The following is a 26303-nucleotide window of genomic DNA, read 5'->3' on the forward strand; positions in this document are numbered from 1 at the left end:
ATATACATATTAATTTACCCTCTCAACAGCTGCCCTAAACCACCGAAAGTAATCATGGGGCTGTGAGAAGAGAGATTTTCTAATAAAGAAAAAAAACATAAAAACCAAATCAAGCCACCAGTGCTGTAATTTCAGGAATCCTGCTGTGGCAAAAGCAGCAAGAAGTGGAGCTGGGCTCTTCTAAATGACTGTGTGACCCAGATTTACAGATTAGACTTCAGTATAGTTAATTTACAGAATAGAAAACTCAGGTGTCAATGTTTTACACAGGAATTTGAAAGGTAAGGACCAAAATCCTCAGTGCAATTACAAATATTTCTCATAAAAATAATCAAATGGGAATTCCTTGTGATAAATAATTTCTCAAAGTTTTCATTAAAAACTTAAGAAAAAGGTAAATAAACCAAACTTTTTCATAGAAAAATTGTATTTACAACTCCATTCAAAAGCAGTTTTTAAAAGCAAACAATCTAACACTGAAATTGAGAAATCTATGCTCACCCAAAGTTGCCAGGTCTAATAAATTATTAATAGAATACTGCATCAAAAATAAGGCAATAACCCAAGATATAACCATTAATGATTTCTCCACTCCCACTACTAGGTAGAAATAATCTGTCTAGTAGCAAATGATACTTCACTCCATTTCAGCATATCTGAAATCCTTAACGACAAAAGTGATAAAATGCAATCTTCATTAGACTTTCAGAACACTAGAAAATAATTTCTAAAGCACAGAGAGGTAAAGAGGTATAATCTCTGAAAAGATGTACTCAGTGTTCAAAATTCAAGAATGCAATATTAATACACAATGGGCGTTAGGTGAATATATGCAATACAGTGATAACAAATTAATTTATTTAGTACTTTTTCCATTCCATATCATCAGGAGGATTGATTTCAACTTTCCTTTTACCTACATCAGACCAGTTGGTACTCAAAACTGTACCACCAGACTCCATCTGCAATAAGAAATAAAAATAGATTAATTCTTGGACCATATAATCCAAACGATTATTTTTCAAAAAATGTTCCAAGCACAGAGCACCAAACACAAGCTATGTTTGGCTTAACACATACAACACAATATGTTAATGTTAGGCTTTCCAGGTAAGTTACTATACTTTGTAAAAATCTGAAAAGGAAACTCTAGTTATGTAGGAGGACCATGTCCACAGACACTGCCATATAGAACACCATGTCTCCTTGCAGATCAGCACAGAGGTATATATGGAAAAACTACCTTCAGATGAAACTGGCTCCCAAGGAAAATGGTGATATAATCTCTTTTGCAGAGCTTAATAAAGATTTTCCAAACTAAACTCTTTCTGGTTGGACAGAACTCTAGGAGTCTCTTAATGTTCTATGTCAAATACATGCAAGTGTACACTGGAATTATTTTTGAATCAAGGTACATACACATACAGATATAGTGTCTCAGGAAAGAATCTGCCATCTATTTACTACCCACTGACTATAACAGCTACCAACAATCTTAGCATATTCATAAATACATTAAAAAAATAAAGCTCTAGATACTGTTATCTTGGGGCTTCTCAGGGGGCTCAGTGGTAAAGAACCCGCTTGCCAATGCAGGAGACACAGGTTCAATCCCTGGGCCAGGAAGATCCCCTGGAGAAGGAAATGGCAATTCATTTCAGCATTCTTGCCCGGGAAATCCCATGGACAGAGGAGCCTGGCGGGCTACAGTGTATGGGGTCACAGAAGAGTTGGACATGACTTAGAGACTAAACACCACTACCATTTGTAATCTTACTGCAATTTAAAAAAAAAAAAAAAAAAACAAAACACTGACTTGGATCACAGCAAGTAAGCTGCTAAAAATCTACACATTTAAAAATAACCAACCTGTGTTATTGGTGAATGTATAGTTGTACAGGCCACCACTACAGTGAAGCCTCTAAACAACGCCAGTGCCCCACACTCTCTGCCAAGCTCCTTCCCCTGGGTTCCTCCACACGGATGTTCTTCTCCCACGGAGAGAGATGCGTGACATGTCATCCTCCAAGCTTGACATGGCACCGTCTCTCTGTGGCCTCCTTTGACCCTATTTAGGACTCTAGCTACTTCTTCTCGTAAGATTTGTCTACTGGGTGAGCAATATATAATATAAATTGGATGACACTGCATTGTTAAAATTGTAAGGATCTGCTTTCTTACACCTGCTTCCCACCCCTGGCTTCAAACTAGAGCTGAGAGTTTCTAAAAGGCAAGGAGCATATTTTACCAATACTTATATGCTAGATCAATACTTCAGCATACATATTTTTTACCATATATTACCAATACTCAAATGCTAGATCAATACTTTACCATACACACCACACATGGTTATTAATACTTAAATGCTGTAGCCTGGCACATAGTAGGCTTCAAATAAAATACTGAATAAAATGGGACAAGTCTGTATAATAAATTACTCCTAAGAGAACTGAAAACAGCTTTAATTTATAACCTGATCATGTCTGCTGATGACATTTATCTTCCCCTTTCTGCTATGGACTGCAGTGCATCTGAGCACTTCCCTGATTTATTCTGTACACTTGGTCTTCTTGCCCAAGTAGACTGAGAGATTACAGATGAGACAGTTTGCTTCTCCGTACAGGCAGACCTTATTTTATTGTGCTTCCCTTTATTGCACTTTGTAGATACTGCATTTTTTACAACTTGAAGGTTTGTGGCAACCCTGCATCAAGTGAGCTGCTAAGTCACTTTTCCAACAGTGTGTGCTCACTCCATGTTTCTGTCACATCCTGATAATTCTCTTCTATTTCAAACTTTTTCATTGTTATTATATTTGTTATGAGAATCTGTGACCAGTGATCTTTGATGTTACTCCTGCAAAAAACTATGACTTGCTGAAGACTCAGATGATAAAGTTAGCATATTTTAGCAATAAAGTATTTTTAAATTAAGGTACATACACTGTTTTGTAGACATGTTATTACACACTCAACAGACTACAGCATAGTGTAAATGTAACTTTTATACAAACTAGAAAACCAAATGGTATGACTCACTTTATTGCAAGATTTGCTTTAAAATGGCAGTCTAGAATTAAATCTACAGATCTCCAAGGTATGCCAGTATTCCCACAAGGACAGAAGCCAAGTCCTTGCTATGTTCCAGATCAATGTTGCCAGACAGAGGGCTTATTTATGCATGTGTATAGTTCAATTACAATTAGCAAAGTTTCTATATGAAAATGGACACAGATTCCGTATCTCTGAAATTTTACACATTATTTTGTCTAGCAAGCTCTTAAAAAGTCAATATTTAATCTAATTTCTGGGAATTACCTGGGGGCCCAGAGGTTAGGATTCCAGGGGGCATAGGTTTGATCCTTTGCTAGGAAACTAAGATCCCACAAACCGCCGAGTATGTGTGTGTGGCAGGGGGGGTAGTGCTTTCTCCTTCTGGAGGCATTAATATACTTTTTCCTATTCTTTCTACTAAGTACAACTAAAAACCTTGAATGTCATTTAAATAACAAATGTAAGAGGACACGTCAGCTAGAGACCCTGGGACCCAAGGAACAACATGGTGGTGAGTTCTTTGGGTTTTCTTTTGCCTCATTTTTTCAAGAGTTGGAAGTGAAGAAGCTGGAAATGCCAAAGGGTATGACCAAAAAACCTAACAAAAGGCTGCTTTCTCTAGCCAAAGGATGAAGACCAATAGGAAAACAGAAAGCTTTTAGACAGTAATCACTCCAGTCAAAACCACAGTGAAGACTGTGGTCCATCTCCACCCAGGCCAGCACCATGAAGAGCCTAGACTTTGACCCATGCTATGGTACCATGATCTGGCCTCCTCTGTTGACCGGGCTCAGTGGAAACCACCTGGGCAGCTGAACAGCTGCCTATTCCCAGCAGTAACAAGGAGTGGCCCTGGGGGGTCTACAGAGGCAGAGCGGGATACGTGGATTTCTACCTCCACCTGGCGATAGTGAAGTGGTTAACTTCCCTTCCTTCGCCAGAGTGGTCGTCAGAGAAAGCTCCTTCACAAGGAAGGTTTAAATAAGATCTACAGTTTCGTAACATGAAAATGTCCGGGTTTCAACTAGGTACCACTTGGCACTTATGAAAAACACCAAGAACCAGAAAGATTTCAGACTATATGTTTAAAAAGAGAAGACAACCAACAGATGCTAACACAGAGATAACAGAGAAGTTAAAATGATCTGACATGCTTTTAAAGCAGTCAGGGTAAAAATGTTTCAACAAGAATCATGAACTAGCTTGAAACAAATGAAAAAACAGAAACCTCAGTAAACAAAGATATAAAGAAGAACCAAATAAAAGTTTTAGAATTGAAAAACACACTTGAAACAAAAAGATTGGTGAACAGGCTCAAGAGCAGAATAGAGAAAACAATCAATCAGTGAACTGGAAAACAAACCTATATAAACCTGAGTGACAGAGAAGAGAGGTAAAATGAAGAGCCCTAGGAATGTGCAGTGCTGTAACAAACCATCCAGTATCTGTGTCATCAGGTTCCAGGGAGAAGAAAACAAAGAAGGCAGGTCTGAAAAGGTACTCGATACAATGAATGAAAATATCCTACAAGTGGCAAAAAACATAAATCTACGGTTACAAGAAACTGAGCAAATTCCAATCAGTATAAACCCAAAGAAATCCCTGCCAATACAGAGAGTTTGTCATGGACAGATCTACTCTGAAAGAATGCCTTAAGGAACCTCTTTAGACAGAAAAGAAACAGTAGAAACCAGAACCCTGAAACGCAGTAAGGAAGAAAGGCCACAAGATGGGGGAAGACAAGAGAACTTGCTTTTCCTCTTGTAAGTTTTCCAAATTACTACACTGTATGATGTGATTTCTAAATGTATGCAGAGGAAATATTTAAGAAATTATAAATGAGAAAAGGTAAAGGTACATAAAGAGAGGTAACATTTCTAAATGTCACTCAGTTTCAAAAAACGATACCAGGAGACTAAGAGAAGTATAATATAGCTAATATAAAATCTAGAGCTACCACTAAAAATGCTATACAAAGAAAACACTAAAAAATACTACATAACTCAAGATGAAATTCTAAAAAATGTTCATGTAATCACAGGAGAACAGGGAAAACAAAAACAGAAATATAGAGCAAAGAGAAAACTTCTTTGGCAGACGTAAGTCCTAATGTATCAATAATTAAATGTGAGTGGTCCAAATGCATCGATTAAAAGAGACTGGTAGAGCAAATTAGGAGAATGAAATGGCCACCCACTCCAGTATTCTTGCCTACAGAATTCCATGGACAGAGGAGCCTGGTGGGCTGCTGTCCATGGGGTCGCAGAGTCAGACTCGACTGAAGCAACTTAGCAGCAGTAGCAGCAGAGTAAATTAGAAACATGACACGAATACATGCTGTCCAAGATACTTTACCTATGACTTAGGAATCTGAAACAGAATGAATATGTGTGTGTGTGTATATACAGCTGAATCACTTTGCTGTAAACCTGAAATTAATACAACATTGTAAATCAACTATACTCCAATAAAATTTTTAAAAACTAAAATTTAAAAAGTATGACATACGCAGACTGAAAATAAAAGGATGGAACAAGATATATCATGCAAAAATTAAACAACAGATATAATCAGCTATATTAATATTAGCAAAAAAATTACCAGAGCTAGAGAATGACATTGTATAATGATAAAAAAGCAATCCACCATGAAAATGTAACAATCCTAAACACATATGAACTAAACAGAGCTCCAAAATATGTGAAGCAAAAATTCACAAAACCTAAATATGAAATCAATAAATCCATGATTATAGCTGAAGACCCTCTGTCAACAATGAATAGAACAGTAAGACAGAAAATCAACTCAGAATATTTTTTAAAAATTCAGTAAGAATATCAATCAATAGGATTTAACTGACATCTATAGAACACTCCATTCAATAAGAACAGAATATACATTCTTTCAAGTGGAATATATACTTAAAATAAGAAGTTTCAAGTGAAATAAAAATATATATTGAACTGAATAAAAATGAAAATATAAAATAAAAATTTGTAGGAGACAGCTAAAATTCCTGAGAGGGAAACATAGAGCATAAACACATATAGAAAAAAGAAATTAAAGGGTTGAATCAATAATCTAAGCACACATCTAAAACCTATTAAAAAAAGGAATAGCAAAATAAACCCAAATCAAGCATAAGGAAAAAAATAATTAAAAGCAGAAATAAATGAAATTTAGAATAAAAAACAGGAAAAATTTAAGATCAACAAAAAAAGGTGATTCTTTGGGGGAACCAAAAAAAAAAGAGGGTGAAGTCAGTAAAATTGACAAACCCTAGCAAGACAAAGAAAAAGAGAGAAAAGACAAATTAGTATCACAGGAATGAAATGGGTTATCACTACAGACCCTGCAGCCATCAAAAGGCTAAGAAGGAAATCATACCAACTAACAACTTGAACAAAACAGACCAATCCCTCAAAAACAAACTACCACAAGTCGCTGTATGTAAAATAGATAACCCGAACAGTCCTATAAGCTATCAGGATAATGAAATTCATAATTTAAAACCTCCCCAAAAAAGAAGTATCAAGGCCCAGATGGCTTCATTGGTTTAAAGAATCTTTAAAGACAAATTATCACTCATTCTACAAATCCATTCCCCTCAAAACAGAGGACTGGGCACTTTCCCATTCATTCTATGAAGCATTACCCTGATACCAAAACCAGAAAAGAATGGCACCAAAAAAGGGAACACTACAGACCAATGTCCCTCATAAATACAGATACAAAAATGCTTAAAACATCTGAAAACAGAACTGAATAATACACCACAAAAAGAGTCACACACTGACCAAGCGGGGTTTATCCCAGGGGTGCAAAGCTGGATCCATGAAGAAAATAATCATAGTAATCATATAAAATCACTACTTAAACAAGTTAAAGGAACGAAAAACCTACCTAATCATATTGATTCAAAGCAGAAAAAACATTTCACAAGTCAACAGCCATTCATGATAAAAAAAATCTCAGGAAAACAGAAACAGAGCAAAACTTTCTTAACTTGATAAGCATCTACAAAAACCTACAGCTAACATTATACTTAACAGTGAAAGATTGAATAGTTTTTCCCTTAAGATGGGGAACAAGGCTTGGATGTCTACTCTTATTCAACGTAATAATGGGAGGTCTAGTCAATCAGTACAGCAATAAAAGCAGATAAACAGCACACATATCAGAAATGAAGAAATTAAACTGTCCCTATTTGAAGACTGTCTACACAGAAGATCACAAGGGATCTACCAAAAAAATCTCCCAGAACCAGTGAGTTCAGTAAGGTCACAGAAGACAAGATAAACATTAAAAAAAAAAAAACACCAAAAAACAAAGTCCTGTATTTCTAGATATTAGAAACAAACACATGGGTAAGAAAATTAAATATATAATTCCATTGACAATCACTCAAAGAAAGAACCAAATACTTTGGTGTATCTAGTAAAACACACACTGGATTTACATGCTGAAAAGTGCACAACAATGATGAAAGAAATCAGGGATCTAAATAAATGAAGCTGGAAGATTCGGCACAGTAAAGATGTCAGTTTCTCCAAATTGGTATACAGCTCAATGTAATTCCTAACAGGACTTTTTCCACATTAGACAAACTATTCTAAAATTTATAGAAAAGCAAAGGAACTGAAATATCCAAAACAATTTTGAAAATGAAAAATAGAGTAGGGGAAATAAATCGGTCCAATTTCAAGACTTAAAATAGCAACAGTAACTTAGACTGTGGCATTAACAGAGCAACAGACACTCAGAACAGTGGAACACGGACCCCAGAAACAGACTCAACGCTAATACGCTCAACTGATTTTTGAGGAAGATGAAAGGCAATTCAAGGACGGAAAGACAGCCATTTGAACAAATGGTGCCAGGGCAACTGAACAAATACAGGTCAAAAAAAAAAAAAAAGCTTACCCTGCATCTCATACTTCATATAAAAATTAACTCAAAATGGATCATGGACTAAGATGCCATAAGTAAGAAAAACCTGTATTAAAAGAAAGAACGCAGGGACTTCCCTGGTGGTTCAGAGGTTGAAAGTCTGCCTTGCAGTGCAGGGGATGTGGGTTCAATCCCTGGTCAAGGAACTAAGACCCCACATGCCACAGAGCAACTAAGTCTGTGTACTGCAACTACTGAAGCCTGCAGACCCCAGTCAGAGAGTCCGTGTGAGGCAACGAGATATCGCAGGATGCAACAAAGATCCCACACAGCCAAATAACTAAATTTTTTTTTTTTTTAAAGGAACACAGAAGACAATCTTTGAGATCTAGAACTAAGCAAAGAGTTCTTAGAACTCGACACCAAACCCATGATCCATAGAACAAAAATTGATACATTGGACTTCATCAAAATTATACCTCAGTTCTGCTAAAGACTGTTAAGAAAAGAAAAAGACAAGCTACAGACTGGGAGAAAATATTCGCAGACTCCATATCAGACAAACTCGCCAGATTAGTGGCTGCCATGGGCTAAGGACGGGTAGGAAGAAAGGGTGTGAACATGGGTATAAGATGACAACGATGAGGGAATCCTGTGGCAACAGAAATGTTCTCTATCTTAACTGTCAACACCATGGCTGTAATATTAATTCTGCCAGATGCTTCCACTGGGGAAATCTGTAAAAGCTAGAAGGCATCTCTTGTACCTTCTCCAACTGTATGGGAATCTACAATTATCTCAATGTAAAACGTTTAATATAAAAAAATTCTAAAGCAATAGTGAAAACCACAGTCATGATCAGTTACCACATGGTAACTTGATATGGAATATCTCAGCCTCAAACACACTTATTACCTCAAACACATTTATTAATTAAATGTTAGTTAATTTTAATTATTAAATATTAACTTTAACTTTCTACTGTAAAAATAAATACCTTAAAAGACAGTGACATTTTCAGAGCTACAGGCGAAAGTCCAATGATTACAGCTTCAAGCAAAATCTACATGGTTCTACAGAACTGAGGCCTAATTCAGGTGGTATTCATGCCCTGGCAAAGAGCCTGAATTTTCCTAACAGAGAAATTATTAACAAACCAGTGGATAATCAACGTGCACCGACCACTTGCCCAACACTGTTCTGGAAGTCTCCCTTCTATATTCCTCATCCTTGACACTGAGACTACATATGGCACTAGATGGAGAACACTGGACGCCCACTCAGCTACTGTGATAAATCTGACTAGAGTAACTCCTAGCGCCCACGCTAACCTTGGGATCTCAAGTCGCTCAAGTTCTAACTCCCTGTTGAAAAAATTTATGTGGACTACATATACCATTTGTTTCTCACCTCTTCCACAAGTTTCCAACTTTCTCATAGAGTTTCAAGCAAGAAGAAGTGGTCAGACAAAGCCCATTTAAAATGGTCTCCCAACTACAGTACATATAATCTGATCTCTTTACTTATATTTTTAATTTCTGAAATTTACAACTATAACAGATTTTCTTAAAGTTTATGTTCTTACAAATGATTTGTTCATGGCACGTTTCACTTCATCAGAGCCATCTGAATAGATCTGCTGAAATAATTTGTTTAAAGCTGCATCTCCCTCCAACTTTTCATTCTTTTCTTCTTCTTTGATCTCACCGACCAATTTATCCCAATTTCTTGTATAATGAGATGATGATGGATATAGGTTTTTTACATCTATGGAGTAAAAAAAAGAAGTGATTAATCAACATGTGTCGATTATGTCAAGTGCACGTAACTTTGTGACCATGGTGTTTACATCTCAGCAAATAGTTTAAATCATTAAATTTCATGTTTGTAATAAATGTCTTCCTGACATATAAATCAATAATTAACATTTAAAACCTCTAAAGACTGAATTGGTAAGCATAATGTAAAATCTGGAAATTTCTTTTGAGCAAAATAACTCATAGTGTAAACTTTTGGTACATTATGCAAAACTAGATTAACAAAGAAAGCCTACATGTTACTAATAGGAGAAACTGTGAGGAGCATACAGGAACTTCCCTTCTAAGACCCACTATTTTTACTTATTTCTGACTGTGCTGGGTCTTCACTGCTGCAGGCTTTCTCTAACTGCGGTGACTGGGGGCCACTCTTGCCGTGTGCAGGCTTCTCACTGCAGTGTCTTCTTTTGTTCCCGAGCTCGGGCTCTGCGCATGCGGGCTTCAGTAGTTGTGGCAAACAAGCTCAGGAGTTGCGACCCATGGGCTCTAGAGCACTGGCTCTGTAGTTGTAGCTCACAGGCTTAGCTGCCCCACAGCATGTGGAATCTTCCCAGATACAGGATCAAACTTGTGCCCTCTGCATTGGCAAGCAGATTCTTAATCACTCACTGGACCACTAGGGAAGCCCACATACAGGAACTCTTATGTTTAGAGAAAAGGTGCAAAGATTGTACCAACAATTCTAAAAATACTGACTTTTTAAAATAGATGCTTCATTAACAAACTGTCTCTAAACAAAGCTTTAACAAATGTTAGAAAATACAGTTTCTAGGGCTTCCTCAGTGGCTCAGTGGTAAAGAATACACCTGTCAACGCAGGAGACACCGTTTCTATCCCTGGTCCGGGAAGATACCACATGCCACGGGGCAACTAAATCTGTGCACCACAATTACTGAGCTAGCGATCTAGAGCCCGGGAGCTGCAACTACTGAGCCCATGCTCCTCGGCTACTGAAGCCTGCCCACCCTAGAGCCAGCGCTCCCCAAGAGGCAAAGCCTGCGTATCACAACTGGGGAGCAGCCCCCACTCGCCACAACTAGAGAAAAGCCGTGCGCCAACAAAGACCCAGCAAAGGCAAAAATACATGAAATGATATTGATGTGTGTGTGTGTGTGTGTGTGTATAAAGTAGCTTCTCCTGAGGTACTTATATCTTTCAGAGTAAAATTAAACTGAAAACAATGACATGCCATTTGACACTGCCATGCCATCTGACAGTGAGTTAAGACTCCATCCTCTCACCACATTAAAAATATCAGATTACTTCAGCAGAAGAAAACAATAAAGAATTCTTGAATGCTGAAAAATAGTACACGATGACCCAGAGGTCAATGCCCACATCACGTGCACACAGGAAATAGTATTACTTGGAGGACACATTGGGATTAAACAGAGGCTGCTTGCAGCCAGAGAGGCAACCAACCCAGGGAGATTCAGGGCACTGCCAAAACTGCCCCAAAGACCAAGGGAATCAAGGTCTTGACACACAAATAGTTTAAAAGAAACTAACCAGATTACCTAAGAACTATAAGAGCAGATCTGTTCATTATTCAATGGAAATATAAGCCACAAATATGAGCCACAAATATAATTCTAAAATTTCTAGTAGTTTAAAAAAACAATCAGGTGAAATACATTCTAAAAATGTCTTATTTAGCCTAACACATCCAAAACAGTATCAGTTCAACATGAAATCAATATAAAAATATTAATATATTTTATATATCCTTTTCACACTAAGTTTAAAATCTGGTATGTATTTTACATTTAGAGCACATCACAATCCAGACTAGTCATATTCCAAGTGGTCAATAGGTACAGGTGGTTTGCAGCTACTACACTGGATGGTACAGCTAGATAGCCTAAAAAAAAAAAAAAAAAAAACAACTTCCCTATGAATTTAGAATTTCCCTGTGAATCAGGACACATTATGCTAGTCTACACATCCCTCTTCCACTATTGCGACTATATGTCCCCCTTCTCAAAAGAGATGAGAAACGAATCGTTCACTCTGTTTTCCATCCTTTCTCTTCACCTCTCCCCCTGCCCATCTCACCACCCAATCCCTAACAAGACGACAACACACCAGTTTTATAGAGGGCAAGCAAACTGTTTTCCAAATTCTATCCACCTGTCCTCCACCAGTAATCTCTTTCTTTTGTACATTTTCACTAGGAGCCAAGAAAACAAAAAAACGCATGCCAATGGTAAATTAAGAACTTAGGACACACGGGTTTAATTAATCCTAATGCTGATTTGCCAGATGGGACCACAGTTCTCATCTCCATTTTACAGATAAGAAAGCTGGCACAGATAGGTTAACAACTTGCCCTTATCTGCAGTCTCCAGCTTGTCAAACAATCTGATAAGCACATTAACCCCTTACAAAAAATATAACCGGTCAGGAGGAATACCATCTTGAATATCCAAGGCATTGAGTTTAAAAAGAGTTTGTAACCATAACACCAAAAAAATCTTTAATCTCAGAAAAACATTAATACCTGCAGGTGGCAAATGAACTACTCAGAGACAGGTAGCCTAACTTCTTGCTTATTCACTCTCACATCAACTAACTGCAAAGCTACTCATGTCAGCAGAGACTTCCCACTGTTAGAAAACGCAGCAACAAGCAGTATCACACATGGAGTACAAGAACCAGACCCAGACTCTGAAGACCTGGATTTAGTCCTGGACAATGAAAACTGCGGGGTAATCTCAGGCAAGCTGTTTAACCTTTCTGAGCCCGTAAGATCAGAGGAACAATACGAGGTCACTTACTATACAGGGCTGCTGCTAAAACTAGGTGAGATACTACATTTAAAATATGTCTTAAAAACATGCTTTAAGCTATATATAAACCTCAATCCAAAAATCTCTGGGAATCAACCCCATAAGAAGCATATAACATCTTTACCAAACCTTTCACATACAGCAGGGCACAGAAGCTTAATAAACAGCTCATATACCAACCTAAATCATTTCGATTCCTAAAAATTATCTGGGAGGGTAAATTTCCTGGCTCTGCTAATTATGCTGTAGGTTAGCTATGACAGTGTCATGCAGGGAACTGGGTGAAGGGTACATGGGAACTCTAAATTTCTGCAACTTCTATTAGAACCTAACATTATCTCAAAATAAAATTTGAAGATGAATGCTCTACTGGTAAACTTGGCATTTTCTACAAGGTGCCACAATGAAACTGTATTTTATACTACAGAAGAAAGCAGTGAAAAATCAAAAAGTAGCTGAAACAAAGTTACCTCATTTTGGTCATCCAATCAGAGCATTATCTCTAATCAAAAGGTAATCTCTCTCCATTCATTAATGAGGTCATTGCTATAAAACAGCCTTAGACTTTAGGTCTAAGCGTGTCCCACAGATTAATCACTGCGTTAGAAAAACACCTGTCTACTGCCTATGCTTAGAACTGACCCCAACATAAAGCAGTCTTTTCCTTAAAGGATTAAGCAATCAACCCTTGTTTTCTACTCTACTCATAGGCTTGCCTTAGGCCTTCGTCAGCTGTCTGCCTCCACCTCTTAGAAAAATAGTGAAATGTGCTAGATACTTTTCTCTGGGAAGCCCTGAAATTCCAGGAAATTAAGAGTTGACTATATTAGAAGAAACAGAAAGGCATAAATAAGAGGGGAGAAAGGAAGAGTGGGAAATTTATCAGCAGAGTAAAACTATTACACATAAAAAACAGGAAAGGCCAACACACAAAAACAACCCCCAGCCAATGTCACAAACTGCCACGGTAAACAATGAACTCCACTTCCCTCTGGGCTCTGATGCCATTCATTTGTATTCTTATGGAGTTTAAGAAGTTAGAACCACCATTAAGAAATAGTTTGTATTCATTACAGAGCAACATTATACTCCATGTATTTTATCTTGAGAACATAAATAATGAAGTAGAAAGAATACTCATCACTATTTAATTTCAACTATATAACACAACATGAATCCAAAGCGCATCAAGGCCAGAAAACAAACCTGCTATGAACGGTTTGGGGTTAGGCACATCTCCTTGCCCCTCTAGCTTTTCCCATCTCACAGCCTCTGGCTTTTTCATTTTAATTTCAATCTGGAGGAGACACCAAAAAAAATCAATTATTCAATGTAAAATACACAGAACAGTTTAAAAAAAAAAGCAATTTCCTTCAGTTATCAATGTTTCATAAGAATTAATAGTGTCCTTGCTTCCAAAGCTAAATTACAAAGCTAAATTCGGAGAACTCTGAAACAATTACTTTGTTTCTACTTAAAAGCCACCTTCAAAAACAATATACATACACACTCTAAACTACAATTAAGAATCTAGAAATCCACATGCTTTTCTTCTTTTAAAGCAGTGTCCTCAACTGGGGTGATTTTGTCCCCGAGGGGATATTTGGCAATGTCTGGAAACACTGTTGGGTCATCACAACTGAGGCACAGGTGAGGAGAGGCTGTGTGTGTATCTGCTCAGTTGCTCAGTCCTGTCCGACTCTGCAACCCACAGACTGTAGCCCACCAGGCTCCTCCATCTAAGGGATTTTCCTAGCAAGAATACTGCAGTGGGTTGCCAGTTCCTCCTCCAGGGGCTCTTTCCCACCCAGGGGTTGAACCGGTGTCTCCTGCATCTCCAGCATTCGGAGGTGGCCTTTTTTTTTTTTTTTTTTTTTTAACCACTGAGCAACCTGGGAAGCTCCTGAGGAAAGGCAAGCGGTGCTACTAAATATAAATATCCTATAACATACAGGGTAACACCCACAACAAAGAATTACCCAGCCCCAAATGTTAACAGTGCTCACCACTGTTCTAAAGGAGTTACTATGTATGTGTATACATTAACCTGTTTCAGAGTAGAAAAACTTATTTCATTGTATAAAAATATCAAAACAAGTAAAACTAAGTCATGAGTTAGATCCCTTAAATTATAACTTGCTTAATAATAACATCCTGCAACTTGCCTTTATTGACTAAAGTCACTTTAATTGTTCTTGCAAACTGCATACCCTCCCAGTTTCATGTAGCATGAAGACACCTTTAAGCACCCACTACATACAACACCTCCGATGTATGGGTCATTATATTAGTGACCCACTGGTGAAAAACCAACTGCAGTTTTGGACCATGAGATTTTTTTTTTTTTGACCATGAATTTTAAATCATTATAACTAGGTTCAAACACATCTGTATCAATCAAAATAGGAACCATTACAATCAACACATTTTTGCCAACAAGAAATAAGTTTGTTTATTCCTGTACCATAAAAATCAGTGCTTCAGGATTGAATGAACTCTTGAAAGCATGTTCTGCCTCCTGCTGGTTGTGGAAGCATTTTTCCTTCAAAAAGCTGTCGAGATCCTTGAAGAAGTGGTAGCCACTGGTGAGTGGCCAGGTGAATATGGCAGATGATGCAAAACCTCACAGCCCAATTCGTTTAATTTCTGAAGTGCTGGTTGTCAATATGCAGTTGGGCACTGTCATGCAGACGAACTGGGCCCTTTCTATTGAGCAAAGCCAGCTGCAGGCACAGCAGTTTTTGGTGCATCTCATCGATCTGCTGAGCATACGTCTCAGATGTAATGGTTTCAGAAAGTTATAGTCGATGGACAGGCAGCAGACCACCAAAAAGGGACCCTAACCTTTTCTGGTGCAAGTTTAGCTTTGGGAAGTGCTTTGGAGCTTCTTCTTGGTCCAACCACTGAGCTGGTCATTGCCAACTGTACAAAATCTACTTACCATTCGTCACAATCCACTGAGAAATGGTTCACTGTTGTTGCAAAGGATAAGGGAAGATGACACTTCCAAACAATGGTTTTTTGATTTGCAGTCAGCTTACGAGGCACCCACTTATCCAGTTTTTTCACCTTTCCAATTTGCTTCAAATGCCAAATGACCACCGAATGGTCGACACTGAGTTCTTTGGCAACGTCTCACATAGCTGAAAGAGGATCAGCTTCGATGTACATCCATTAGCAGTTTCTGGGCCAAATGAGTTGTTGATTTGAGTTGTCTCTGCAGCTTTATGACCCATTTTGAACTCAAATAAGATAACTGCTCAAATTTTTCTTTTTATCTAACATCATTTCCCTAGTCTAAAATAAATATAAACAGCAAGTAGTAAGTCATTAGCAAAAAAAAAAAAAAAAAAAAAGGGAGAAATGTGCATTAAAATGATGTATAACATATCCACATTTATATAAGAAGGTGTTCTAATATCAAAAGGCAAAGTTCAGCAATTCAAAACCACTATTACTTTTGCAGACGGTAAAGCATCCGCCTGCAATGCAGGAGACTGGGGTTCAATGCCTGGGCTGGGAAGATCCCCCAGAGCAGGAAATGGCAACCCACTCCAGTATTCCTGCCTGGAGAATCCCACGGACAGAGGAGCCTGGTGGGGGGCTACAGTCCATGGGGCTGCGAAGAGTCAGACACAACTGAGCGATTAACACACAACAGTAATGGCAACTTTTCCTGGAACATAGAGCTAGTCATGCCCAGGCCACTGACCATTCAACTGGGGCTCCATGAGTGTTTGACCTCAGAGGGCCAAAATATGTCACCCTCAGAATATGCTAATGCCATTTTCTGAACATGCATCTCACGAAGAAACGTGTAACTCAGATATGCCCCTGCAGGACACCAATGACTTCACTTTATCATCCTTCCCTTCCCCCACCCCTCAGATCACCTTGCTTCTTTATCCCATAAATATCCCAAGTCTGTCACCTCTGGAGAGGCAGATATAAGATTTTTTGTTGTTGTTCTCCTGTCTCGTCATTCAGCTGCCTCAAGAATAAACTCTCTTTTGCAAATATCAGTGTCTTAGTGTTTGGCTTATTGTGCATTGGACCTGCTTTGATAACACAAGTAATGATAACATTTTTACAATCATTGGTTCAGTAATCATCAAACATCTACCGTGAGCAAGGTATAGCCTTCAGGAATGTGAGGGATTTTTTTACATATTAAAAAATAATATGTGGTCATCCCTGACCCCTCAGTAGTGTGTGAAGCACTTGAAGAAAGGCAACTAAATGTTCTAAACACTCAGGAGAGATCACACTGGCTGTGAACAGGAAGGTTTCCAGGCACCTTGAGGGCTGTGAGAAGCAGGAGCATTTACAGTGATGGCAAGGGTCTCCAGAAGCAAAGCGAACTGTCAAAAACTGGAGCCCCGAGGTGAGAAAGGACAGTGTTATCAGCCAGTGAAAAGATCAGTTTGTCTCAAGTCCAGAATTTTTGTTAAAGCAGAGAAAAATACAAATGGAAAAAGGTGTAAGACAGACTATGAAGAGCTTCTGAGTGCTAAACTAAGGCCGCTTATTACAACGAAATGTTAAAAGCTTCCTAAAAGAATCCTTTACTCTCTAATCAAGGCTGCTCCCCTAGAATCTACCTAACACACACTCACAGAGCACTTATCACCTTACGTTCTCCTTATTCAAATAATGCTCAGCCCCAATTTGAGCCTAGCAAAAATCAGCATTTATAGTGCTGGTAAACACAGTAATAACCATTATGCAAATAGTTTTAAGAATCAAGTTAGAATTTTATATTCTAATGTTTCTTCTAAGAAAATAATTACAACTTTTTAAGTAGGAAAAAAACCCCAAAGACAAGCCTATTATGTCCACTTTGGTTCTTTGATCTTTTTGGTGAAGATGAGTCATTTAAAGTAGCAATTGCTGGTAATCTTTCTACCAAAAGAGTTTAGGGAGAAAATCCTTAAAAATCTTCATTTTAAAATACTTTAACAAAACACTAACAGTAATCTGCCAGTATTTTCAGTCAGATATGAAGTGATGGGTATAAAAGGGGTGTGGACCTTTTCTTAAGGTGCCCAGAAATGTAACAAAAAATGTTTTCAAGAGAAAAAACATGAGACAAATCTCACTGGAAAAGAAGCAAAACAATCAGTCTTTTACATGTAATGTATGTATTTTAAATTCTACATGAATAAAAACAAACATTTACAAGATCTCCAGAATTCTGTAAAGTGAACTATGACTTAACTTTCATAAAGCAAAATACTACCAATATTTTCTCATACACAGTATGAGGACTCTGGTCATTTTCAGTTGTCACTGTTGAGATCTTTATCAAAAAGGGACAGAAATCCAATAGTCAGGAATGACACAAAATCAATTACTGAAAAGGACTATTAATATACTAAAATTTAAAACTGCATCTAACTGCATCTTGCTCCTTTAATTTTCAACTTATCTAGAAATGGAGACTTCACAAGCAGTGTGTACATCACCAGTATCCTTAACTGACTTCAGTCATGGGGCACCCCATGCTCACACCACGTTTTCCTGTACTAAGAACTGCCTATAAAAAGTCCCTCGCTTCACCTGAATAGCAGCACACACTAGCACCGGCATCTCTGAGAGCCACTACAACCTGAGTAATTGTGCATTATGAACAAAGAGGCCTTTATAAAGCCAAAGTCAGAGCTCTAAGTAACAACCTATTTCAACTGAGACAAGCTGCCTTGAACTTGAAAGTATGCTTACTCCATTCATTAAAAGAAATGCACAGAATAAAGCATTTAAAGCGGCTTTCTTAAAAGGCAAAAGGGGAGAGACTAATTTTCTATGAATTCCTTTTTATATCTACTTCACTTTAATGCTTATATATGCTCTTAAAAGTGATTCTGACAGATACTTTGACAGATACTTTGCAAAATACCACCAGTCCAACTTCAGATATTTTTACTGGGACTATTAATCAGCCATTCTATTTTCATTTAAGTCAAAAGTAATTTAAAGATAACTTAAAACTTTGATGATTTGCGTGAATGCAGCTCTCATAGGCACAGAGAAGGCTTTCAATGTGCCACAAGGTCCCAAGCAGTATTAAGACTACTAGTAAGAATCCCTGTGTGCTGGGTTGTCAGTGTTCAATATTATGCGTACCACCCCCCATTTCTAAGCTCTCCTTTGCACAGCAGAAAATTTAATTTTTTCCAATGAAAGGAAATTTAGATTTAAAGAAAAGCCATTACTTCTAAAGGGTCACGGCATCCAGAGACCATCTTCTTAAAAAAAGGTGAGTCTTTACTTACTACAGATTGATGGTGAAGGAATCTTTACCAGAGACTAGACAGCTGTGCAGCTTACTGGTCAACTTTTTTTTTTTTTTTTTGGCAAACTTTTGAGAACCATCTGTTTCAAAGATCCAGTCATTAGTGTTCCTTGATCTTTAGAACGCAGCTTTCCCAATGTTCTCTCACTCAGCTCTTTGCACATTTAACTTCTGTATCAAAACTCTTAGAATAGCTCAGTCTCCCTGAGGCCAGAACGTACATCTGCTGTCTTTATTTTTATTTTCAAATCATTTTATAACGTTTTTAATGCAAAGGATGGTAATGCATGAATCACCTTCCCCAATGTTCTAACAGCACAGCTCAAACGAGTACTGAGTGCCTACTGTGAGCCAGGCACTATGCTGGTGCATAGGGCCCCTCACCACCTTGATTCTTCTTGAAGAAATCAATCAGAAGAGACACTCCCATAAACAAAAAATTCCAGTGTCCATTCTGTAAGCAACAGACCTAAGTTTTGGGAAATACCTAATTATCTGGAAGGAAGTATGCCAAAATGTCATCAGTAATGAGACATTACTTTCTCAGGTCCCTAATATTTTTCCAAATTTTCTATGATGTGCATTTACTGATTTTAAAACCCAAATAAAAATGTAAATAATGAAAATTAAATAACAGCAGCAATACTTATTGAGCACCTGTTACATTCCCCAAGTACTAAGGGCTGCATGTACCTCACCCAACAGAAAAGCCCCGTAAGAGGAAAACCATCCACATTTTAGAGAGGAGGGAGGACATAAGCAGAAGTCGTGAACAAGTCAAAAACAGCCAGTAGTGTAATTCTACAAGAGAAGAGTCAAATAGGTGTCACTTGCTGGATGTACGACAAATCTCACTGAGGTCTAGTTTCTCGTGTAAAATGGGATTAATAGGGCCTACCTATTAAGAAAGTGAAGAGGAACTAAACAGCCTCTTGATGAGGGTAGAAGAGGAGAGTGAAAAAGCTGGCTTAACACCAATACAGTATATTAACGCATATACATGGAATTTAGAAAGATGGTAACGATAACCCTTTATGCAAGACAGGAAGAGACACAGATATAAAGAACAGACTTTTGGACTCCGTGGGAGAAAGCGAGGGTGGGATGACCTGAGAAAATAGCATTGTATATTATCATATGTGAAACAGATCGCCAGTCCAGGTTCAATGCATGAGACAGGGTGCTCAAGACTGGTGCACTGGGATGACCCAGAAGGATGGGATGGGGAGGGAAGTGGGAAGGGGGGTTCAGGATGGGGAACACGTGTACACCCATGGTGGATTCATGTCAACGTATGGCAAAACCAATACAATATTGTAAAGTAATTGGCCTCCAATTAAAATTAATTGATTATTTAAAAAAAAAACAAAAACAAAAACCTCAGCATTCAAAAACTAAGATCATGGCATCTGGTCCCATCACTGCAAGGCAAACAGATGGGGAAAAAAGCGGAAGCAGTCACAGATTTTCTTTTCTTGGGCTCCAAAATCACTGCAGATGGTGACTGCAGCCATGAAATTAAATGACGCTTGGTCCTTGAAAGGAAAGCTATGACTAAGCTAGACAAGAGTATTAAAAAGCAAAGACATCCCTTTGCTGACAAAGGTCCATACAGTTAAAGCTATGGTTTTTCCAGTAGTCATACATGGATGTGAGAGTTGGACCACAAAGAAGCTGAGCATGGAAAAACTCATGTTTTCGAACTGTGGTGCTGGAGAAGCCTCTTGAGAGTCCCTTGGACTGTAAGGAAATCAAACCAGTCAATGCTTAAGGAAATCAACCCTGAACATTCACTGGAAGGACTGATGCTGAAGCTGACGCTCTAATACACTGGCCACCTGATGCGCAGAGCTGACAATGGAAAAGACCCTGATGCCGGGAAAGACTGAAGGGCAAAGAAGAGAGCGGCAGAGGAGATGGTTAGACAGCATCACCAACTCAATGGACATGAATCTGAGCAAACTCCGAGATAGTGAAGGACAGGGAAGCCTGGCGTGCTGCAGTCTGTGGGGTTGCAAAGGATTACATGCAACTCAGTGACTGAATAACAGGGGCATAGCTCACTTAAGGTTCTTATGAGGAATAAACAAAACCATATATGAAAACAATGTATCACTGTGTCTGGCAAGTAAGTGAATGCTATTACGAGTCTCTTCATCACTGCTACAATTAGCTCAAACATCTGAGCACATCATTTCACATCTCTGGGCTCGGTTTCCATACCTGTAAAAAGGTAGTGACAATACTGGCACCATGTAGTAACTGTGAGGATTTCATAGGATAATACACAGCTATCAAACAGTTAGCTACTGTAATTCTTTACAGGCCACACAACCTGGCACTGGCTCAGTAAGCTATAGTAAATGCATATGATGAAATACTTTGCTGGAAAACATCTAAGAGCATGGGAAAAAAATCCATACTGCACACTAAATTTAACAAGACAGCTACAGATAGCATGGACAGTGAAATCTTTTCTTTTGAAAATATACATACATCCATTAATAGAAAAGGCAGCAAGAATATACTCCAAGATCTGCAATTTGTGGCTATCAGCAACTAAACAGTTATTTAAAAAAAAAAAAAAAATACCTTATTACCACCACTACCACATCAAACAGCACTAACAAAACAATAATCCAAAACTCTACACACATCTGTGTTTAAAACAGCAGGAGCATCCTGACCAGACACCTCCAATCCCATCATATCATAATTAAGATTCTTACACGAATATTTTTAAAAAGAATACTAAAACTTGTAAAATTTTAGTGTGTTAAGAAGGGAGAAGGAGGCTACCTGTCTCTAAGACACACATCTTTTTTTCCCACAATTCCAGTTAAAAGCTTCATATTTTATATTGACATAATATACAAAATTACTGACTAAAAATAGGAACACAAGAACATTTCTGCAACAGCAATTTTTCTTGGAGTGAATATTAATCTTTAAAATGAGTATTTTACAGCATAGCGGTTACTGAAGATAAATCCTATGGTTGTGTTGAGAGAATACTGTCATGAGATTAACAAAATGAAATTAAAAAATTAAGTTTCTTAATTTTAAAAACTGGATCAGCAGGCAGATATATAAGCTGGTATTCAGTAGAAGGAAGAAATAGCCATCAGTGGTACTAAAATATATATATATATATATATATGAATTCTGACTTTAAAAAAAGACATTAGATACTATATTGTAAAATATTTAGTTAAGGGAAATTCCCTGGCACTCCAGTGGTTAGGACTTGGCGCTTTTACTGCTGGGGCCAGGTTCAATCCCTAGTCAAGGAACTAAAATCCTGCAAGCCGTATGGCATGGCAAAAAAAAAAAAAAAAAAAAGTTAAGAAATGCTATTTCAATAATTGAAGGGCACTAACACTTCCTATCTTCACTGCAAATTATATTTCATTTGAATAACACTTAACCAACAGTTATACATAAATATGCAACATGCACTATTTATTTGAAAGTAGGAAAGAAAACAGGATTCTCAAAAGGCAGAGAAACAGCCCTTTTAAACCACAGATTTTACAGAATCTCTAGTATCAAGCAGATTTTCCCAAGCAAAATGCACCCTTTTCTCAATCCACCTGCAAACATATGAAAAGAAAATTACTATTTTCCCCTTCTAGTGACATCAATAAAGCCTCAGTAACCCAGAGAAAGATTTTATTTTTAATATTTTAATACTGACTCCCTCTGCTGTATAAAAAAGGATTCAAAAATGTCATTTCCCTTAGGATCTAATTAGGTACAATTCTTTCTATTTGTTTCCCATAAAACACAGCTTAAAAACAGATACCTTAACAAAGTAAAATATATTACTTTGGGTTCGAACAGTGAAAATAATCATCCTCCAGAATATATCCTTCAAATCTAAATTTTTTAGTCCAGAACTTAGACAAACCTAAGAAAAGAAACAAAAGTCTAAATATCCTTCCTGGGCCATGCTGAACAATTCAGAAACTTGAAACTTGGGGAAAGCATTTAAAGTCCATGAACCTCAGTTTCTTTTTACCTGTAAACCTAAGCATGAAGACACTTATTACACTCTGCAAATTTGGTAAGGCCAATATCAGAATGCAATTTAAATTCATTCTCTGAATAATTACTGACCACCTACTCAGGACATACAGTGTACAGGGCTAGGATTGCCAAATTTAGCAAATGGAAGATATTTGTATCTTAAAATTATTTACTGTATGTAAAGTTAATTGCACATCCTGTACTTTAGGGCTTCCCTCATAGCTCAGTTGGTAAAGAATCTGCCTGCAATGCAGGAGACCCGGGTTCGATTCCTGGGTTGGGAAGATCCCCTGGAGAAGGAAATGGCAACCTACTCCAGTATTCTTGCCTGGAAAATCCCTTGGACAAAGGAGCCTCGCAGGCTACAGCCCATGGGGTCTCAAGAGCCGGACACAACTTAGCGACTAAACCACCACCACCTGTACTTTATCTGGCAACTTTCCCTGAAGCACATACAGAGACTCAAGTAAGACAGCTTCTCAGCTTTAGAAGACTTACAAAAAGTAAGAGAAATGAATGTATATATAAACAAACTACCATACAGAGAAGGGTAGTAGCTATGCAGCATTTAAAGAAAGGACCAAGGGGGGAGAAAGGTCAGCTGGGAAAACAGCAAGAGGGCTTCGGGGAACGGTCACAATCAAGCACTCACATGATCCAAAGGGGAATAAAAACTGACAGTGCTCAGTTACAGCCTCCATTCTGGCCACACAGGCCTGTGCAGTCACCAAACACCCTCTTGCATTATACAAAGTGGAAACAGGTTTTGAAGTTACTTGCCATATTTTCACACAAATCAATTTAAATTACTTCAAAGAGACATGCATTACAACCTCTCAATAGAAAGATGTAAATGCCAGCTCCTAATATTCTGACATCTCCGCGTCAAATCGAGTTGTAGTTCTCTGCTTATTTTACCCTATATTATTAAACAAATTCTGTCCAATGTAGACGGGGCCAGTAAGACTAAAATCTTCAGAAGATGTCATCCTTTTTCTCACTTTCTGTCGTCCAAGCAACTGTTTCCTGTCTCTGCCTCCTAAATAAACAGCTCTGTATGATTCACTCTTCAGATAGTTTTAAGCAGATCATTTTTAACTAGATGCAAAAACTACTGCTTCTTTACTTTGCACTTCCTGCTCCAACCCTCTGCAGATGCTCTCTTCTTTCTACAAGACCCAGTTATCATTCTTCATGACATAAGCCAACCCTGATTCTAGACTACGAGTGGAACATTCACACAGCTCAAAAGTTAAATAACCGACTACACTGCAGAACATGTGTATAGAAAAGGTATAGTAATGCAAAAAATTTATTTATATCGTTCTTTATCATACACCCTCACACAATCTTACAGGTGAAAAGATTTCAGAGTTCAGAGTCCACAGCTCTCTCATTTTCGCAAGATGATGGAAATCATGCCCTGTGATCATGTGTGATCACGTGATCACATGTGTGATGTGGATCACTAGTCTACACTTACAGAGCAAGCAAGGAACCAGTCAGATTTTTTTATTTTCAGTTCAGTATTTTTTCTGCTAAATTACACTTCTGTCCTACTATACTCTTACTACATCTTCTGACTGGTACCTGACATATTCCATGAATTTTAATTTTATTGCATATTTTTACTCTTTTTGAAAATATAAAGAAATCTATAGATTAGTTTTTCAAACTGCAATTAATCCCTCATAACACAGTAACCTAAAATTCAGCTTAACTAAGAAACAAAACAGCAGATTCATCTTTATAATAGTCTGTATTTTTAACTCCATAAGGAAGTGTGAGAAAAGTATTTATATATCCCAATGGACCAAACTGACAAGTCCAAGACAAGAAACACTATCAGTATCGAATCTTAAGAAGATGCTGATCATTGTATCTTTAGTGGAAGCTGTTTTATCAAGAAGTACTATACCTATCTTAGTAAGCATATAAATACTGCTGAGGTTAGATTTTTAAACTCCATTTTCCTAGAATCAGAGGAGGGGAAAAAAACTATTATTCAAAAACTACTGTTCTTATTTAATTTAAACATATATGGCTAGAAGAATCTATAAGTTTACAACCACAGGGATAATTAGATGACCAATGTTCCTGTATTTTGAAAAGATTACCAGTGACAACTCTTTTCAATGGTCTTACCTTTGTTGAAAGTACTTTAAACGTGCTCTGCTCTGGTATTATAGGATGAAGAAGTCTCAGTTTCAAACTGTAATCCTCTCCAGAAGGAAGTTTCACCAAAGCAGACAACTAATGAACATAAAATTAGTAGCACATTTTATAAATTAACTTAAAGAAGGGTAAAGTACTTAAACTGACTATAATTACAGAACTTTAGCACTGTTGCAGAGTATTTTTAAAACCTTATATGGAATATAAGATTTAAGAATCTCAAAATAATCCTTTTTAAAAATCTGGTATCCTTCATAATTCAAAAGGACACATGTACCTCAATGTTCATTACAGCAATATTTACAATAGCCAAGACAAGAAAGTAACCTAAATGTGCATCAACAGATGTATGGATAAAAATGTGATGTGTATACACATACATATATGTGTGTGTGTGTACACATATATGATGGAATATTACTCAGCCATAAAAAGGAACAAAACTGGGTCATTTGTGATGTGGATAGATCTAGAGTCTGTCATAGAGTGAAGTCAGTCAGAAAGAGAACAGGAAGTATCCTGTATCAATGCATGTATCTGGCATGTAGAAAGATGGTAACAGATGAGCCTGTCTGCAGGGCAGCAATAGAGAAGAAAACATACAGAACAGAGCCGGGGACATGGCAGGGGGTGGGGAAGGGAGGAAGCGGAGGGGAGACGAATGGGAAAGCAGGTTAGACATTCGTGCTATGGCGTGCAAGACAGCTGGGGGAAGCGGCTACGCAGCACAAGGAGCTAGGGAGTGAGACGGGGAAAGGCAGAGGGGGTTTAAGGGTAAAGGGATGTGTGTATACATATGGTTGATTCACTCTGTTGCACAGCAGAAACACTGTAAAGCAATTCTACTCCAAAATTAAATAGCGCTGCCCATGACAAAAAAGGAAAAAAGAATGTGAATGGACTAAATGCGCCAATCAAAAAACAAAACACAACCTGGTATTCCTCACAGAAACTCTTATATACCTAATTAAAGAACAGAGTATGTTTCATAACATATACTATACATTTAAATCTCAAGGAAACTCAAGATACAAGGGCCAAATAGCACAGCATGTAACAAAAAAAGCATTCTTGTGCAAAACGTCTAGTTCTGCCACAAACTCTCTTAAATATCTATCACAAGGTTTTCCACTAAATGCTAAGAAACCAAGCTATTAAAAATCATACTCATTTAATATGGTTAAAGTAATAACAAAGAAGCAGGCCTTTTCCATTAAGTGTACCACACAAACGTAACCAAAGCATGGTTATAATG

At 37.7% G+C, this 26303-nt stretch overlaps 1 protein-coding gene across 1 annotated transcript in view; it reads right to left on the bottom strand.

Moving 5' to 3' along the window:
• Positions 1 to 836: 836 nt before the first annotated feature.
• SUGT1 (SGT1 homolog, MIS12 kinetochore complex assembly cochaperone) overlaps positions 837 to 26303 on the bottom strand; it is a 39636-nt gene continuing 14169 nt past the window's right edge. Inside the window, exons 10-13 of the mRNA XM_027973511.3 lie at positions 25019 to 25126; positions 13759 to 13849; positions 9532 to 9713; positions 837 to 962 (exon numbers count right to left, since the gene is read on the bottom strand). Of these exons, the coding sequence (XP_027829312.1) occupies positions 861 to 962; positions 9532 to 9713; positions 13759 to 13849; positions 25019 to 25126 (483 nt within the window). The 3' untranslated portion in view covers positions 837 to 860. The remainder of the gene's footprint in view (positions 963 to 9531; positions 9714 to 13758; positions 13850 to 25018; positions 25127 to 26303) is intronic.

Source organism: Ovis aries, chromosome 10, assembly GCF_016772045.2.
Source record: "Ovis aries strain OAR_USU_Benz2616 breed Rambouillet chromosome 10, ARS-UI_Ramb_v3.0, whole genome shotgun sequence".
Lineage (NCBI taxonomy): Eukaryota > Metazoa > Chordata > Mammalia > Artiodactyla > Bovidae > Ovis > Ovis aries.